At 42.0% G+C, this 16,439-nt stretch overlaps 2 protein-coding genes and 1 pseudogene across 2 annotated transcripts; all 3 read right to left on the bottom strand.

Annotated features, from left to right (window-relative positions):
* Positions 1 to 336: 336 nt before the first annotated feature.
* On the bottom strand, positions 337 to 6,079 carry LOC125368126 (annotated as a pseudogene).
* A 1,853-nt stretch (positions 6,080 to 7,932) lies between these two features.
* On the bottom strand, positions 7,933 to 9,482 carry LOC125368125 (zinc finger protein 69-like). The gene is made up of 3 exons (XM_048368981.1): positions 9,474 to 9,482; positions 8,932 to 9,135; positions 7,933 to 8,655 (listed from the first exon to the last, which is right to left on the bottom strand). Exons 1-3 carry the CDS (start codon positions 9,480 to 9,482, stop codon positions 7,933 to 7,935), a joined length of 936 nt encoding a protein of 311 aa, XP_048224938.1.
* Positions 9,483 to 9,569: 87 nt separating this feature from the next.
* On the bottom strand, positions 9,570 to 14,419 carry LOC125368124 (zinc finger protein 679-like). Its single transcript, XM_048368980.1, has 4 exons — positions 14,337 to 14,419; positions 13,585 to 13,612; positions 11,210 to 11,330; positions 9,570 to 9,679 (listed from the first exon to the last, which is right to left on the bottom strand). The coding sequence occupies exons 1-4, from the start codon at positions 14,417 to 14,419 to the stop codon at positions 9,570 to 9,572; spliced, it is 342 nt and encodes a 113-aa protein (XP_048224937.1).
* Positions 14,420 to 16,439: the final 2,020 nt, after the last annotated feature.

Raw genomic sequence — 16,439 nt, 5'->3', positions numbered from 1 at the left:
ACAGAATATACTTACACTGTGGCTGGCTATTTATAAAGGACCACAGTTCCTTCCTATGGACCACTTCCTAAAATAAAAAACTGCCTTAATTATTGCTTCTTTAAATAAAATTTTTTTACAATGCTATGTAGTACCTGGCGCAGAAACAATAACATAAGGAAGCATTTATTTGAGGTTTAACATGAAATTGTACAAATAAAAGTTTGTATAAACAAATCCACATTGAGTCATAACACATAACAAAGGACAAAGTAAAAACAAAGAAAGCTAACTGGCAGCTATATACAGTTGGACACAATTGTGTCTTCTACACTAGAAAGTCTTTACGAAATCAGATCAACAGAAGACCAAATCTTCAATGTAGTCCTGTAAGATGAGTTTCTTTGGCATCTCCTGCTTTAATGGTCTCCTGTAGTATGGCTGGTAATTATTTTGGTGATTGCCACCTCCTCGGTATGCCTTGCCATAAGAGCTCTGTTGACTTCGGCCACAACCCCTAGTACCACCTCGTCCTCCAGCTGCGGCACCTCTTCCCCCTTTCTGTTATTGCTGTTGCTGCCTATACACGTCTTTGGGTTGTGCAACTTTGATCTCACACTTTCAGTACCAATTTCATGGTATCTGCTTTCTAACAACTTCTTTACTGGCTCCTCATCTATATATGTGATAAAACCCTCTTTTCTCATTTGTTTTTGTATCCATGGGAAGTTCAATATTTTCGATCTCTCCAAAAGCACCAAAATATTCTTTAATTTATTCTTCAGAAGTATCTGGGCTCAGTCCACCTACAAAAACCTTTTTAAAGCTTTGGCCCTTTTAGGATCTATCAATTTGCCATCCAGTTTGTGTTCTTTCAGTTCCAAAACCTTATCAATACTAGCAGCACTTGAAAAGTACAAATCCAAATCCTCTTGATCTTCCAGTGACTGGATCTGTTTTAATTGTGCAGTCTACCAATTCTCCAAATCGAGACAAATACTCTGTCAGAGCTTTCTTGCTCGCATCCCAGCTCAGGCCTCCAATAAACATTTTACCGTCATCCTGCTAATCTTGCTCGCGTTGATTTTGGATCCCTCTGCGAATTCCTCTATGTTGCTATACTCGTTCATGTCCTCCATGGTGGCGAGATGGTCGGTCAAAGGGTGCTGGCGCGTAGTTCGGGTGGCAGCAGCAGAGGCGGAGCATTGTATGGAGGTAGATTTAAAATGGCGGCGGTTGTTTTTCTTTTTTTTTTTCTTTTTACCCCGTGTCTCTCAATTTTGGTATTCCCTTTCAATTTCCTAGTTCTAATACCAGTATACATGGTTTCCAATATACTCAGATAAGATTACAGAGATAGTGTAGGTACAACCACAGGAAGCAATATTTGCAAAACTGTTTGGTGTAAGGGAACTGAACACCTCATGGGGGGAAAAGGGAAGGGGGAAGAGGGGGAGGGTATGAGGGATGAGGTAACAAACAGTACAAGTAATGTATCCAATGTCTAACGTATGAAACTGTAACCTCTCTGTACATCAGTTTGATAATAAAAATTTGAAAAAATAAAATAAAATAAAATGGCGGCGGAAGAGTCCATTAACTATTGTCTCCAATGAATCACCAGATCACTGGAAGTGGAGCTGTGCCTTAAAGTGGTAGAGCACCAGCCTTGAGTGAAAGTGCTCTGGGACAGTGCCCAAGCTTTAAGTTCAAGCCCTATGAGGGGGAAAAAAAAAGTCCCTAGTAATGTCAGGGTTCCAGGTCCAAAAGTAGACATTTGCCTAGCAGTAAGTGAAGAGTTTCCTCAAGGTCACCAGTGGATTTTGTTGAAAACAATTAATGTATGTGGTAGCATCTTCCACATTTACAGGGTGTTCCAAGAAACAGTTTACTGTGGAGCATTTTATCCACAAACCACACTACACCATTTTTCTCAGCAGCTCATAAACGGATCATATTTTGGGACATACAAACAGGCTTGTTATATAGAAATACATTAAAATACTCTCTGTATTCTATCAGACCAGAATGGATTAAAACTAGAGCTTAAAAGAAACTACAAAAAATATTCCAACACAGGAAAACTGAACAACACATGTTGATTGATGAGTCACTGAAGAGAGAAGGTATAGTCACCAAGCTTACACATGTTATCTTATCTATTCAGAAGGTTTAGAAGCATGGCTAAAAGCAACCAGGGCAGCAAAGTCCATGAGAAATTGGAGAGAATTGTAACAAATACTAACACCTTACCTACACTTAAATTGTATTAAAATACATTATAGAGAACAGAACATTGATAACAACAAAATAAGTGCTAAAATTTCTGGTATATTATAGGCACTATGCTATTTGTGAGGATTTAAAAATATAGAGAGAGGGTTTAACTATGTCTCTTGTTATTTTCTGAAAACACAAAGATGTAACCAAATATAGAATGAAATGAAAACCTGTAGAGTCGAGAGCTGCTTTCAGATCAGCACCTGTCCAGGCAATTTATCTCCATCAAGCACAGGTGAGAGCCCTCCTCCCCACACCAGGGCCCAGAGAACAGAACAGAATGAGGAGGGGAGCTGGGCTTCTGTATTGAAGGTTAACGCACATCACAGTAGAAGCTGTCTCCCGGCTACTTATTAGCAGCGAAGAGAAAAATAACCATGGATATTGATGGTGATGGTATTTGGCCCAGACTCATCATCCCAGTGAATAAAGTGATTATCAGCCAACCTTGTCATTGCCCTGACAGTGGAGATCAGAGAAATAGAATGATCTCTGTCACCTGAATCCACTCATTAATAATGAATTTAAAGCCGGTTTCCAGCTACACTTGATTTCTATAGTTCACAAATTCCTCTATGTTGCAGGTTTTACACTTAGCATCTGAGAGATCAGACATCTTCTAAATCTTCTTCATTTTCTGAGCTATTTTAAGCAACAGGTGCCCTTTGGTTTCAAAGCTCCCCCAGCCCTTTTTAAAATGAGTGCCAAATCTGGGGCTTGAACGCATGGCCTGGGTACTGTCATTGAGTTGTTTTGTTGAAGGTAGTGCTCCACCACTTGAGCCACATGTTTACTGTTTCCCATTTGGTGATGAATTGTATATAACACTCTACCTTTCCGGGCACCGGTAGCTCATGCCTGTAGTCCTTGCTACTCAGGAGACTGAGACTTGAGGATTGAAATTCCAAAAGACTTGGGCAGAAAGAATCCCCATGAGACTCTAATCCTAAATTCACAACCATTGGAGCTCTGGTCCAAATTGGTTCAGCACTAAGTTTAAGCAAAAAGGGCTTAGACAACTGACTGAGGCTTTGAGTTCAAGGTCACAACCAATAAGAACAGTAACAAAAAAAAATCTCACTGAATTTCCTGCCTGGTCTGGCTTGAACCATGATCCTAAGATTCTGAGGAGCAAGGATTACAGGCGCCCAATTCTCTAAGGGCATTAATCGGAATCCTCATCCAGGAAGAAACTATCACCACCCATTTCCTTCTCCATGGGTGGTGAGGAATCAAGATGCACTGCAACAGCATCCTGCAATGCCCATCATGTTCAGAGCTCAGTGAAGAATGTAGCTGGGATCGTGATGGGGATTGCATTGAATTTGTATAACAATTTGGGCAATATGGCCATTTTCACTATATTGATTCTGCCTACCCTTGAGCATGGGAGGTCTTTCCATCTCCTTGTGTCTTCTTTGATTTCCCTTTTTAGGTTGTTATAGTTCTCATTAAGTCCTTCACGTCTTTAGTTAGGTTGATGCCTAGGTTATTTATTCCTTTTTTAGCTACTGTAAATGGTAATATTTCCATAATTTCCTTTTCTGCTTGTACATTGCTGGTGTACAGAAAAGCTGCTGACTTTTGTGGATTGATTTTGTATCCTGTTATTTCGCCAAAATGGTTTATTAGGTGTAGGAGTTTGGGGACTGAGTTTTTTGGGTCCTTCAGATATAAGATTATGTCATCTGCGAATAGGGATAACTTGATTTATTCCTTGCTGAAGTGGATCCCTTTGATGTCCTCCTCTTGCCTTATTGCTATGGCTAGGGACTCGAGAACTATGTTGAAAAGAAGTGGGGAGAGTGGGCATCCTTGTGTTGTTCCTGAGTTTAGGGGGAATGATTTTAGTTTCTCCCCATTTAATATGATATTAGCAGTTGGTCTGTTGTATATGGCTTTTATTTTTTTAAGGAATGTTCCATCTATTCCTATTCTCTCCAGAGCTTTTAATAAGTATGGATGTTGTATTTTGTCAAAGGCTTTTTGGGCATCGACTGAGATAACAATGTGATTCTTGATTTTAGTTCTGTTGATGTGGTGAATTACATTGATTGATTTACGGATGTTGAACCATCCTTGTGTCTGTGGGATGAAGCCTACTTGGTCGTGTTGTATAATTTTCTTGATCAGTTTCTGAATCTTGTTAGCTAATATTTTATTGAGGAGCTTTGCGTCTGTGTTCATTAGTGATATTGGTCTGTAGTTCTCTTTTTTTGTTGGGTCTTTGCCTGGTTTGGGGATGAGTATAATATTAGCTTCATAGAATGAGTTTGGGATTTCTCCCTCTGTTTCTATTTTGCAGAAGAGTTTGAGGAGTATTGGTATTAGCTCCTCACTAAAGGTTTTATATAATTCATTGCTGAATCCATCTGGGCCTTGGTTTTTCTTTGTTGGGAGGCTCTTGATTACCCCCTGTATCTCACTGTAAGTTATTGGTTTATTTAGTTGATTTATTTCTTCTTGATTCAGTTTGGGCAGTTAATACTTCTCTAAGAATTGATCCATTTCTGTAAAATTATTGTTCTTTAGTGAGGAGAGGTTCTAGAAATAGTTCCTTATGATTGTTTGAATATCGTGTGTATTTGTTGTGTGTATTTGTTGGAGTCCCTGATTTTATGGATATGAGTCTCTTCTCTTTTTTTTTTTTTGTAAGTCTTGTGAGGGGTCTGCCAATTTTATTTATTTTCTCAAAGAACCAGCTTTTAGTCTTATTTATCTGTTGAGTGGTCTTTCTATTTTCAATCAGATTTATCTATTCTTTAATCTTTGTGATCTCTCTCCTTCTAGTCATTTTAGATTCAATAATTTCTTGTTTCTCCAGTTGTTTTAGTTTCATCGTGAGGTTATTCACCTGCTCTGCTTCCATTCTTTTAATGTGAGTGCTGAGGGCAATGATCTTGCCCCTCAGTACTGCCTTAGCTGTATCCCATAGGTTTCTTTGTGATGTATTTTCATTGTCGTTGTGGCTTATGAATTCCTTAATTTCATCCTTAATTTGGTCTGTGGCCCAAGTGTTAGATAATAGTGAGGGGTTTAGCCTCCAAGTACATGTATAGCCTCTGTGGTATCCTTTGTTGTTGAGGGTTACCTTTATCCCACTATGGTCAGATATATTACATGGGATGACGTCAATACTTTTGTATTTGCTGAGGTTCTTTGTGTGGGCTATGACATGGTCTATTTTGGAGTATGTTCCATTGGCTGCTGAGAAGAAGGTGTATTGGGTTTTTGTAGGGTGAAAGACGCTGTACAGATCTATCAGACTTTCCTCCCATGCAACACTCCACATATCTAATAAGTTCAGACCCAGAGCCTCTGAGAAATGCACTGCAGCACATGGAATGCAGGGAACTGGAAGAGCTCCTTCAGTCTTTCCCAACATGCAACTTTACAGTGGCTAAGTGGGGTCACAGTGGTCGTCAGGAGCCTGTTTTCCCCTGTAAGAGTTCTTGGAGGGCTGGGAATATGGCCTAGTGGCAAGGGTGTATGCCTCGTATACTTGAAGCCCGGGTTTGATTCTCCAGCACCACATATATAGAAAGCGGCCAGAGGTGTCACTGTGGCTCAAGTGGCAGAGTGCTAGTTTGATCCAGAAGAAGCCAGGAACAGTGCTTAGACCCTGAGTCCAAGGTCCAGGACTGGCAAAAAAGAAGAAGAAGAAGAAGAAAAAGAAAAAGAGTTCTTGGATTCAAATGCTAGGAACTTTGTGGGCCATAAAGATTTAACAGTATTTAGTTTGTGCTTGTCCTGGGGCTTGAACTCAGGGACTAGATAGTGCTCCTTCTATCCCTACCTCAACAGTCCCCTCAAGGTACATGGTCATATGAACACATTGGTACATGGAGTATTAGTATTCCCATGACTACATGTGTACATGAAATACTCGTGGGCCTATGAACACTTAGGCATATCAGTGGTTCCATGGAATATTAGTGGTCCTTGAACCCCTATGTACATGGAATAGAGGCCCTGACTTTGCCCACCATTCATCAAGAGGCATCGTCTTCATCCAACCAACGTGGTACACAGGAACCCCTGCTATAGCCACTGCAGTGAAGACATGATGCCCTTTGAGGATGAGATTCTGGATCTTCTCCAGTGAGGTGGGTGCTTCCTTGTCAGCAGAGCTGCAGCACTGAGCCCATGTTGGCTACTGGCCTCAAATCCTCCTGAATTCAGCAAGATCTCTGTGGTCAGTGGGCCTGTGACTTGCACGTGTGCCAGAGGGGCTGCTGCTGCCCGTCTCCCTCCTCTGTGGAGCTGGGTCAGCATGCCAGCTTTCCTGGTGCAGATGGAGTCTTCAGATCCAGAGCAGCACTGCTGGGCCTCACCTGACCCCAGAGCCCCTGCCTGAGGGCTAGGGGCACCTGCACTGCGACTCTGCAGTGGAGTTGGGTTTGTTTGTTCATGGAGATTCTCATTGTGATAGGGAGAATTTCTGCCTACCTCAGTCACCCTTCTTCCAGCCAAGAACCAGGAGACTCAAGGCCTTTGCTATTGGGGTGGCAGGGGGCACTCGTTTTCGAGCAGGGGGATGTCAGACCAGAGATAAGACCCTGGCTGAATTTTGTTCCCTAGCATTGTCAGCAAAGAGAAAAAGTGAGAGTTGAGTGCTAGGTTAGCCATTTATTGACATTCAGACTCAAACTGTAAAATTCATTACCTAGTAAAGGGAATTAAGTAATAAAATGTATCACTATAAATTAAACATCTGTACACTGGGTATACACAGATTAAAACACAATTATACATTCACAAAAGTCCTTTATATTAAGTGTGATTAAACTTACTAAAAAACCTTCTTGCCCTTGCCCTTAGAACTCAGTGTCCCCGGATTTACATTAGGAACTGCAGGCTTATAATTTACTTACACGCTTTAAAAGAGAATTTTTTCACTGTTTCCTGGTGCTTGAAATTATTTATTTATCATCTATAAACAAATATTATTGGACATTGTAAAAATTCCAACTTGAAATATGCATCCATTCTTCCATGGTCAGGCTAGTTTTTCTCCTTAAACATTGACCATTTCCTTTCCTTCTTCATCTTGGAGCCTGGGCACTATCCTTGAACTTCTTTTGCTTTAAGATGGAGTTCCACCCCTTGAGCCATTGCTGTATTTCTGGTCACTTTTATTAATGATTAATTGGAGATAAGAGTCTCATGGACCTTCCTGCCCTGCCTGTCTTCACACCATGCTCTTCAGATCTCAGCTTCCTGAACAGCTGGGAGTCCAAGTGTGAGTGAACAGGGCCTGGCCAAGTCCATTCTTTGTGTAGGGTTACTTTTGAATATAAGGCTCAAACTTGCTGGGCAAACTCCACCACTGTAGACATGCCCCCTCCAAATCTCAGCCTCCCATTCTTTTCTGCATTTCCAGGAGTTCAAACCCAGAATCTCATGTTTGCCACTCCATAATGCCATCCATACTTAAGCTATGTGTACGGATTCTTGTGTTTTAGCCAACTGGAGCAGTGGTTTACTGATGTCATCCATCCCCTTCCTTTCTGTCTTCTCTCCTTCCTAGTTTCTGTGCTCATTGTAATGCCTGGGCTTAGTGGGAACCTTTTCTGAATTCTCAGTGTTTGTATGTTTTCTTCCAGTATGGTTTCCTCTGTGTTTCTTCTGGCTTGAGTAGTTTGGAAAGGACATTCCTCATTCCTTGAATTTTTAGGGTTCTTTTGGCATATGGATTTTCTCATGATTCCTCAGATATGAGCTGTGTATAAATGATTTGCCACATGATTGGCATTTGTAGGGTCTTTCCCCAGTGTGGCCTCTCTGGTGCCTTCTAAGAGTGAAGCTGTGTTTGAAGGATTTGTGGCACTGCTCACAGTTGTAGCACTTCTTTTCCGTGTGTGTGCTCCCATGACGTTTTAAGTCGGAGTTTTCCCGGAAAGTCTTACCACAGTGTTTGCATTCATAAGGTTTCTCCCCAGTGTGGATTCTCTGGTGAGCTCTGAGGTTGGAGCTGTATTTGAAAGATTTCTGGCACTGTTCACATGTGAATGGCTTCTCTCCTGTGTGTGTCCTGCCATGTTCTTTCAAGTTGGATATAAAACAGAAGGTTTTACCACAGTGTTTGCACTCATAAGGTTTTTCCCCGGTGTGGATTCTCTGGTGACTTCTAAGGGTGAAGCTGTGTTTGAAGGACTTGTGGCACTGTTCACATGTATAGCGTTTCTCTCCCGTGTGTGTCCTCTCATGTCGTTTGAAATTGGAGAGGTTCCGGAAGCTCTTGCCACAGCATTTGCACTCATGAGGCTTCTCCAGGGTGTGTATTCTCTGGTGTTCCAGAGATGTTGAGATTTTTTTAAAGGATTTATCACATTGGGCACACTGGTAAGGTCTCTCTCCAGTGTGGATTTGCTGGTGGATGATCAGATTCCCACGCTGCGTGAACGATTTGTCACATGCATTGCATCTGTGATATTTTTCTTGTGTGTGTATCAGCTGGTGGCTTTTTAGATTTGAACATCTTCGAAAAGCTTTGCCACATACAAGACATGGGTATGGCCTCTCCCCTGTGTGTGTTCTCTCATGTTCCTTCAGCCTGGAGACATATCTAAATGACTTGTCACAATCTTTGCACTGGTAAGGATTCTCTCCAGCGTGGATATACTTGTCTGTCTGAAGAACTGAATTCCATGTAAAGCATTTTTCACATGCCTGGCATCGGTAGGGTCTCTCTCCTGTGTGAATTCTGAAATGTTGTCTGCAATTGGACAGCTGGTTAAAGCACTGGCCACACTGCTGACACTTGAAAGGTTTCTCCCCAGTGTGAATTCGTTGATGCTTCTGCAACACCGAGGAGTAGCGAAAAGTTTTCTGGCATTCTTTACATTCATAGGGTTGCTTTTCACAGTGGATTCTCTGGTGCAGAGCAAGGGCAGATAATTTCCTGAAGGTTCTCCCACATGCATTACGTGGGGACTGTGTGTCTGCAGACTGCTCATCTGAGAAAGCAAGAAAAAGACACTGATAACTCATGCCTATCATCCTGGCACTCAGGAGGCTGAGCTCTGAGGATTGGGGTTGAAAATCCACAGAGGATAAAAGTCTATGAGATTCTTTTTGTCCAAACCCAACTAAAAACCAGAAAGGGAGCTGTGGCTCTGGAGTTAGCACACTAGACTTGAACAAAAGAGGCTCAAGCACACCACACAGGCCCTAAATTCAATCCCCAGGCCTGGCCAAAGAAAAAAACTCACTACTAACATTTCCAGTTTAGTAGAAAGTTGCAATCCTATTCTCTGTGTCCTGTCTTCCTTATCAGTTCCACGTGTGTTTTGGGGGTGTTGTTTAGTTCATTTCCACTTACCTATAGTTTTTCCTGATGGTTCCTTTTTTTTCCCTCTCCAGGGCTCTTTTCCTTGTTCCAGAGCGGTGATGAGGTCTGGTTTAGAGACATTAAGCCCTGGGTATTGAAAAAGTAAGAAGGTATGTGTGCTGGAGAACACGAGAGAAAATGGCCACCTATTATGGGCCTGGTGTTTAGTTTAAGATGGGGCATTTTTGGCACCAAGGCCCAATGTGCAATTTTCACCCATTTTCATCATCATGCTGCCAGTGAGTCCAATGTGCAGGGTGAATAGGGGCTGCTGAGCTAGGGGACGCAGTGTCCCATGTCACTGAATGGCTGGCATTCCCACTCAGCTATGATGGGCATGCAAGCTGGGTGCCAGTGGCTCATGCCTGTAAGCTTCCCTTCTCAGTGGATTGAGAACTGAATGATCAAAGGTGAAAGCCAGCCTGGGGAGAAAAGTCTGTAAGACTACACCTCTAATTAACCAGCAAGATTGTAAAATCAATTTGTGGTAAAGAACATCCACAATGAAGCAAATTGTCTGAGAATACACTTATTTCAAAACTTGCTTCAGGCACACAGGCACACAGCATATATACATATATACATATATACATATATACACACATACTACACACATGTATACAATGTACACACATATATGTATATATAGCTACACACACACACACTTACTGCAAAATAAAATGAAGCATTAATTTACCGTCAACACTCGAAGGTGGGTGGGGCTGGGATATGGCCTACTGGTAGTGATTGACTCACATACATGAAGCCTGGGTTCAATCCCTCAGCACCACTTATATAGAAAATCTAGAAGTGGCACAGAGGCTCAAGTGTTAGCCTTGAGCAATAAGAAGCCAGGGACAGTCCTCATGGCCTGAGGTCAAACCCGGGACTGGCAAGAAAAAGAAAGAAAGAAAAGAACCAAACAAGATAACCAAAAAGTGGGATGTAGAGGATGAGAAGGTATAAAAAATGGTTTTGTTTTCTTCCTTTTCATTGGTGTTTTGGTTGATCTTAAGGACTGGTTGCTGTCCCTGAGCTCTATAAGTGAAGGCTAGCCTTCTACCATTTTGAGTCACAACTGCACTTCCAGTCTTTATGGGGTTATTTGGAGAAAGCAGATAGGCAAACCTTCCTGCCTAGGCAGGCTTTAAACCACAGTCTTTTGATCTCAGCCTCATTAGCTAGATTTTAGGTATGAGCCACTGATGGTTGGTTGAAAGAGCAACCCTTTCCAAGGAATTGTGAAAATGAGGTTATCTGAGATGCACTTGCACAAATCTGGCACTGCTTTCTTTTTTTGTTTCCTTTTCGAAGGTCGTGGGGCATGAACTCAGGGCTTGGGTACTATCCCTGTGCTTGTGTGCTCAAGCCTAGCACTGTACCACTTGAGCCACAGCTCCACTAATGGCTTTATTAGTTAATTATAGATATGAGTCTGATAGACTTTCCTTCTGGCTTTGAAGCACTGGCTTTGAAGCTTGATCCTCTAATCTCAGACTCCCGAGTAGCTGGGATTACAGGCAGGAGCCACCAGTACCCAGCAAAGATGGCTCTGTTACGAAACATTCTGCAAGGAATTTCTGAGAATGAACTAGAAGTGGGACAGAAGCTCCTCACCCACGGACAGCAGGTTCCTGTAGTTGTCCAGCATGACCTCCCTGTACAGAGCCCGCTGAGCTGGGGTCAGGCACCGCCACTCATCCTGTGTGAACTCCACAGCCACGTCCTCAAATGTCAACTGTCCCCAGGAAGCAAAAGACAAAAGATAACAATGTGATCATATGTCTGTGGGCCATTTATGATTCCTGGTCAAGAAATTGAGAGAACTAAGGTTACTATTCTACTACAGATATGAAAAGTGAGTGATATTCAAAACACACTTTCAAACTTAGTGGAATTTCCAGAAGTATAACATAGACACATGAAAATATGCTATCTCATTCCCAAAATAATTGTACACAATATGGTAAGAACATAATAATATTCAAAAATAACTTGAAATTTTACATATGATATATAAAATGAAGACATCACCATAAGGATGTGTTTTTGAATACTATGTTTTTTTCAGAATGAGCTGTGTATTGTTCTGACATGGAATCTTCTAATCTAATTAATACGTGTTTGCGTATAGACATCCATATTATATGTAGATATATTTATAAATGTATATATGGATGTAAACATATATAAGCCCCACACTGTAAAATGTACAATGAACCAAATATTGTCCCACTTTAGATTTTGATCTTTAGTATGAATATAAATGATGCCTTTTAAATGGTCTCTAGGGGCTGAGAATCTGGCTTAGATGTAGAGTGCTCCCCTTGCATGCATGAACCCCTCAGTTTGATTCCTCAGCACCACATAAACAGAAAAGCCAGAAGTGGCGCTGTGGCTCAAGTGGTAGGATTCTAGCCTTATGCCAAAAGAAGCCAGAGACAGTGCTCAGGCCCTGAGTTAAAGCCCTACCATTGATAAAAAAATAAAGCTCCAGTAATGTCAGTGTTCTGGGTCCAAAAGCACATATCTTTTCCCTTAGCAAAAAGTAAAGTTTGGTCAACTTTCCTGATAGCTTTTGTTGAAAAGAATTTATGGACTCTATAGCATCTTCCACAATCCTGGGTGTTCCTGCAAAGTGTTTTCTGCAGAGTTTTTTTTATCTACGAACCACACAATACCATTTTTCTCAGCAGCTCCTAAAACTCCCCCCAAACAGATCATATTTTTGGACATAAAGTAAACCCCAGTACATATATGCTATTGAAATATTCTCTGTAGTCTGTCAGATCAGAATGGATTAAAACTAGAGTTTAAAGAAACCACACAAAACATTCCAATTCAGTAAGACAGAACAAAATATTGTTGAATGAAGAATGAAAATTCACCAAGCTCAACAATGTTATGTTATCTACTCAGAAGGTTTCAGGTGCCGGTTGAAACCAGCCTGGGCAGGGAAATCCATGAGACATTGCAGAGAATTGTAACCTCTTTGTAGAGATACTTAATAAATCCTACGTTATATTAAGCTACATTGTAGAGTCAGGAACAATGATAAAATGAATGTAAGTGTGATTATTTCAAGTGTATTATATGCTTTGTCCTATGTATTATGGCTTTCTTTTATTTTCAGAAAAAATAAAGACGTGACCAAGTATAGAATGAAATGAAAACTTGCAGAACCGAGTGCCCCTTTCAGATCTGCACCTGTCAGGGCAATCCATCTCTGACAAGCACAAGTGAAAGCCCTCCTCCTCCCCAATAGAGGATGCAGAGGGAAGCTGGGCTTCTGTATTCTTGGTTAATGTACATCACTCCATAAGCCCTCTGCCTGCTACTTATTAGTGACAAAGAGCAAAATAACCATAGATATCTATAATGATGTCCTTTCAGCAAGAGTCAGCATCCCAGTGAATAAAGTTATTAACCGGAAACATTGTCATTGCCCTGGCAGTAGAGATCAAAAGAATTGGAAGATCTGTCACCTGAATGCACTGATTAATAATTGATGTAAAGCAGGATTCAAGCCACACCTGCTTTCTATATTCTCCAAATACCTGTAGGTCTCCATTTTCAAGCAAGGTTGGCCATTTTCGTTCTAAGCCTGTGTCTGTTTGATTGTTTACTTTTGTGAATGCAAATGTTGGGGTCTGAACTCATGGCTTGGTTACTATCATTGAGGGTTTTTGCTGAAGTCTAGTGCTTCACTTCTTGTGGTTGGTTGTGAATTAGAGAAACAGTGTAACTTGCCAGTGCCCGATGCTAATGCTCGTAATCCTCACTGCTCTTGAGGATGTGATCTGAGGATCAGAGTTCGAAGCCACCTAGGCAGAAAAAGTCCTGGTGAGACTCTAATCTTCAATGAACCACTCAAAACCAGCATTGGCGCTGTGGCTCAAAGTAACTAAGGACTCACCTTGAGAAAATTAGTTCAGAGACAGCTCTGAGGCTCTGAATTCAAGTTCACAAGTAATGAACACAAATCGTCTCACAGATTTTCCTGGCTGTTCTGGCTTTGAACCATGATCCTCAGATCTCAGCTTCCAGAGGAGCAAGGAATACCTTTGTGACCCATGATTTCCTGTTTTCCAAGGCATTAGTCTGAATTCTCATGCAGGAAGAAATTCCCACCACACCATTCCTTCTCCACTGATGTTGGAGGAAATAATTCCAGTTCAAACAGCACCTAAAAATGCTGGTTCCATGTGCAGAGCTCACTGCTTGCTGAAACACTTTGCAGTCTTGTGAGTGACCAATTCCTGGAGAGACTCTGTCCAGATAGAAGTGAGAGGAGGAGGACAGAATGGAGAGGACTTTCTCCTCAGTAGGGAGAAGATTCGCTAAGGATTAGCTTGATAAGGAAAGAAGAAAAGCAGAAGAGAAAGTCCATCGGAAATGCTTGTCAGGCAAAGAGACAGAAGTAGAGAAGTCAGCATTTTACAGTCCTTCTAGTATATTTTTTTGTCTTAGAGCAGGACTGGAAATCCTATCTGATGCTTTCACTTCTAGGCCTGAGCTCTACCACCTGATCCAGGCCTCCAACCCCCATCCAGGTTCAATCCTGTGACATTCCAAGAGGGAGCAGGATCTGACCTTGACCTGGGCTGGAGTTTCCAGGGAAGCAGCCATCACTTCTTCTTCTTCTTCTTCCCTCCTCATGTTTCTGCTCTGGTGAGAGATGAGCTCACTAACCACTGCTAGTTCTGTAGAGTCTGCCTTTAAGACACTGGCAAATCCTCCTCACCTGCCCTTCCACGCCCACATGCAGGTGAACCTGGGGGCCGCTGAGGGGCGCAGGTCCCCATCCTGCCTTGTCTCCATATGCATTCGCAATGAGGAGCTTGGAACTGAAGACTGAGAGACTGAAATGGAGACTGAGGGGAGACCAGGAAGCCACACACCCACATCTAGAGGCCTGGCTCCCAACCTCAGGCAGTCAGGACCAGGACACTGATGCTCTGCCAGGCAGCGGATGGGGGGATTAGTGTTATCTATTTCCACTGGAGAGAATCAGTAAGCGACTGAGGCACCCTAGGAGCCTGGAGAAATCATGGTGTCCCAGCAGCAAGGAGGGGAGCATGGGAAGCCTGGGGCAGGGATGAGGAATCAGAAGGGAGAGGACATTTTCTGCAGCCAGGGTTGAGCTAGCCAGGGGTTTTTCTGGGTTGCTGACTGGGCACCAGTCTCTGAGAGTTCTTGTTGTAACTCTTTCCCGCTGTCAGTCATAAATTCTTCTGGGCGTGCGGAGTCAGAATGTGTGGAAGTTTGAAAGTCTGGAATCAAAATGCTATTAGGCCTGCTTTGCCTGCTAACAGCTGGATTTGTTGGGCGTGGCCATCCCCTCTTCCTGGCCACACACCCCAGGAGGAAGGGAGGAGAGCTCTGCTCCTCTCTGCACTACCAAGGGACCTGGATTTCAGTGCCGGAAATGGAGGAATTTTAACTTGCTGTGCATGGGACCTGGAAGATGGTGATAGTTTCCTGATATGGAGAGAAAGAATACAAAGAACAAGTGTCTTTATATTAATGTTTAGTAATATATATTTTATCTTATTATGAAGCTGTTGTCCCGAGAGATGGCCATTTCAGACATCAGCTAATGAGTGCATTTCTCTTTGGACAGTATCATTTTTTCCTTTACTTTCAGTAAGCTTGTTGAAAGAATTTCTGTTTGTATGTGTTATTATTGGCCAAGCTCAAGGTCTTCTGCTCCTGCTCATCTTCTTTGCTCATCAGCCACAGCTCCACTTCTAGCTTACTTGCTAGTCAACTGTAGATAAGTCTTTCAGAGAATGCTCTCAGTCCAGGGTGACAATGAACTGTAGACATCAAATCTCAGCTTTCTTAGGAGCAGTGACCCTCTAGTGTCCAGTGATTTTACTAAACTAGTAATATGAGTTTATACAGCAGATGATTGCCAATTCGGAGTGTTTCCTGTGATTACTTTTTGGGGGTCTGGATTTTAAATTTTCTATGATGACATTTCAACTTCAAGTAAGAAGTCCTTGAGGTGAGAAATAATTTCATGTGCTTGGTTGTTTTAACCAACAATATGCAGTGATGAAAGCATCACAACCATACCCTTATGGGCCCCATTATATCTGTGTGTGTGTGTGTGTGTGTGTGTGTGTGTGTGTTCTGCCTCTGTTATTGCCCATGAAATGATATGAAAAGTTGAAATGTTAGATTTTAACATAATCCTTTTTTCACTGTCTCATATTCCACCATGGAATGCATGTCAGTAAATGCTGGTTGTGTCACTTTGTAAAATAAACTGGTTAAACTCTTCTAACATGTGTTAATTCCATCTTGATGCTTTTCTTTTAACTTTCTGTGTTAGATAGTTCCCTATGGAGTGAAGGAAATTATTCTTGAAAACTTGTCTACCTTGAGGAGAAAGACGTTATAAATAATATAGCAGCTGGTATCAGTGGCTGACACTTGTCATCCTAGTTACTAAGGAGGCCAGATATGAGGATCATAGTTGAAAGCCAGCTTAGGCAAGACAGTCTGTGAGACTCTTATCTCCAATACACTACTAAAATAAAATGGAATTGGAGCTGTGGCCCACGTTCCAGGGTGCTAGTATTGAGCAAACGAGGCTCAGAGATAGAACCCATGCCCTGAGTTCAAGGCCAGTCCTGGCAGTGTATGTTATATACCTCTGCAATTTCTCCAATTTGAATAATACCTTTACAAGTAGTTTTGGAATCCAGTTGCAATGTAGTTATTTTTACACAATGAAGGATGGGCTGGGAATGTGACTTAGGGGTAAAATGCTTGCCTAGCAGGCATGAAGCCCTAGCTGTGATTCCACATAAAGAGGAGAAGGCATAATTGTTGCTGT

The sequence above is a fragment of the Perognathus longimembris genome, chromosome 20 (genome assembly GCF_023159225.1).
Source record: "Perognathus longimembris pacificus isolate PPM17 chromosome 20, ASM2315922v1, whole genome shotgun sequence".
Taxonomy (NCBI): domain Eukaryota; kingdom Metazoa; phylum Chordata; class Mammalia; order Rodentia; family Heteromyidae; genus Perognathus; species Perognathus longimembris.
The sequence above is the reverse complement of the archived record's forward strand: the minus strand, read 5'-3'. Positions and strand labels throughout refer to the sequence as shown.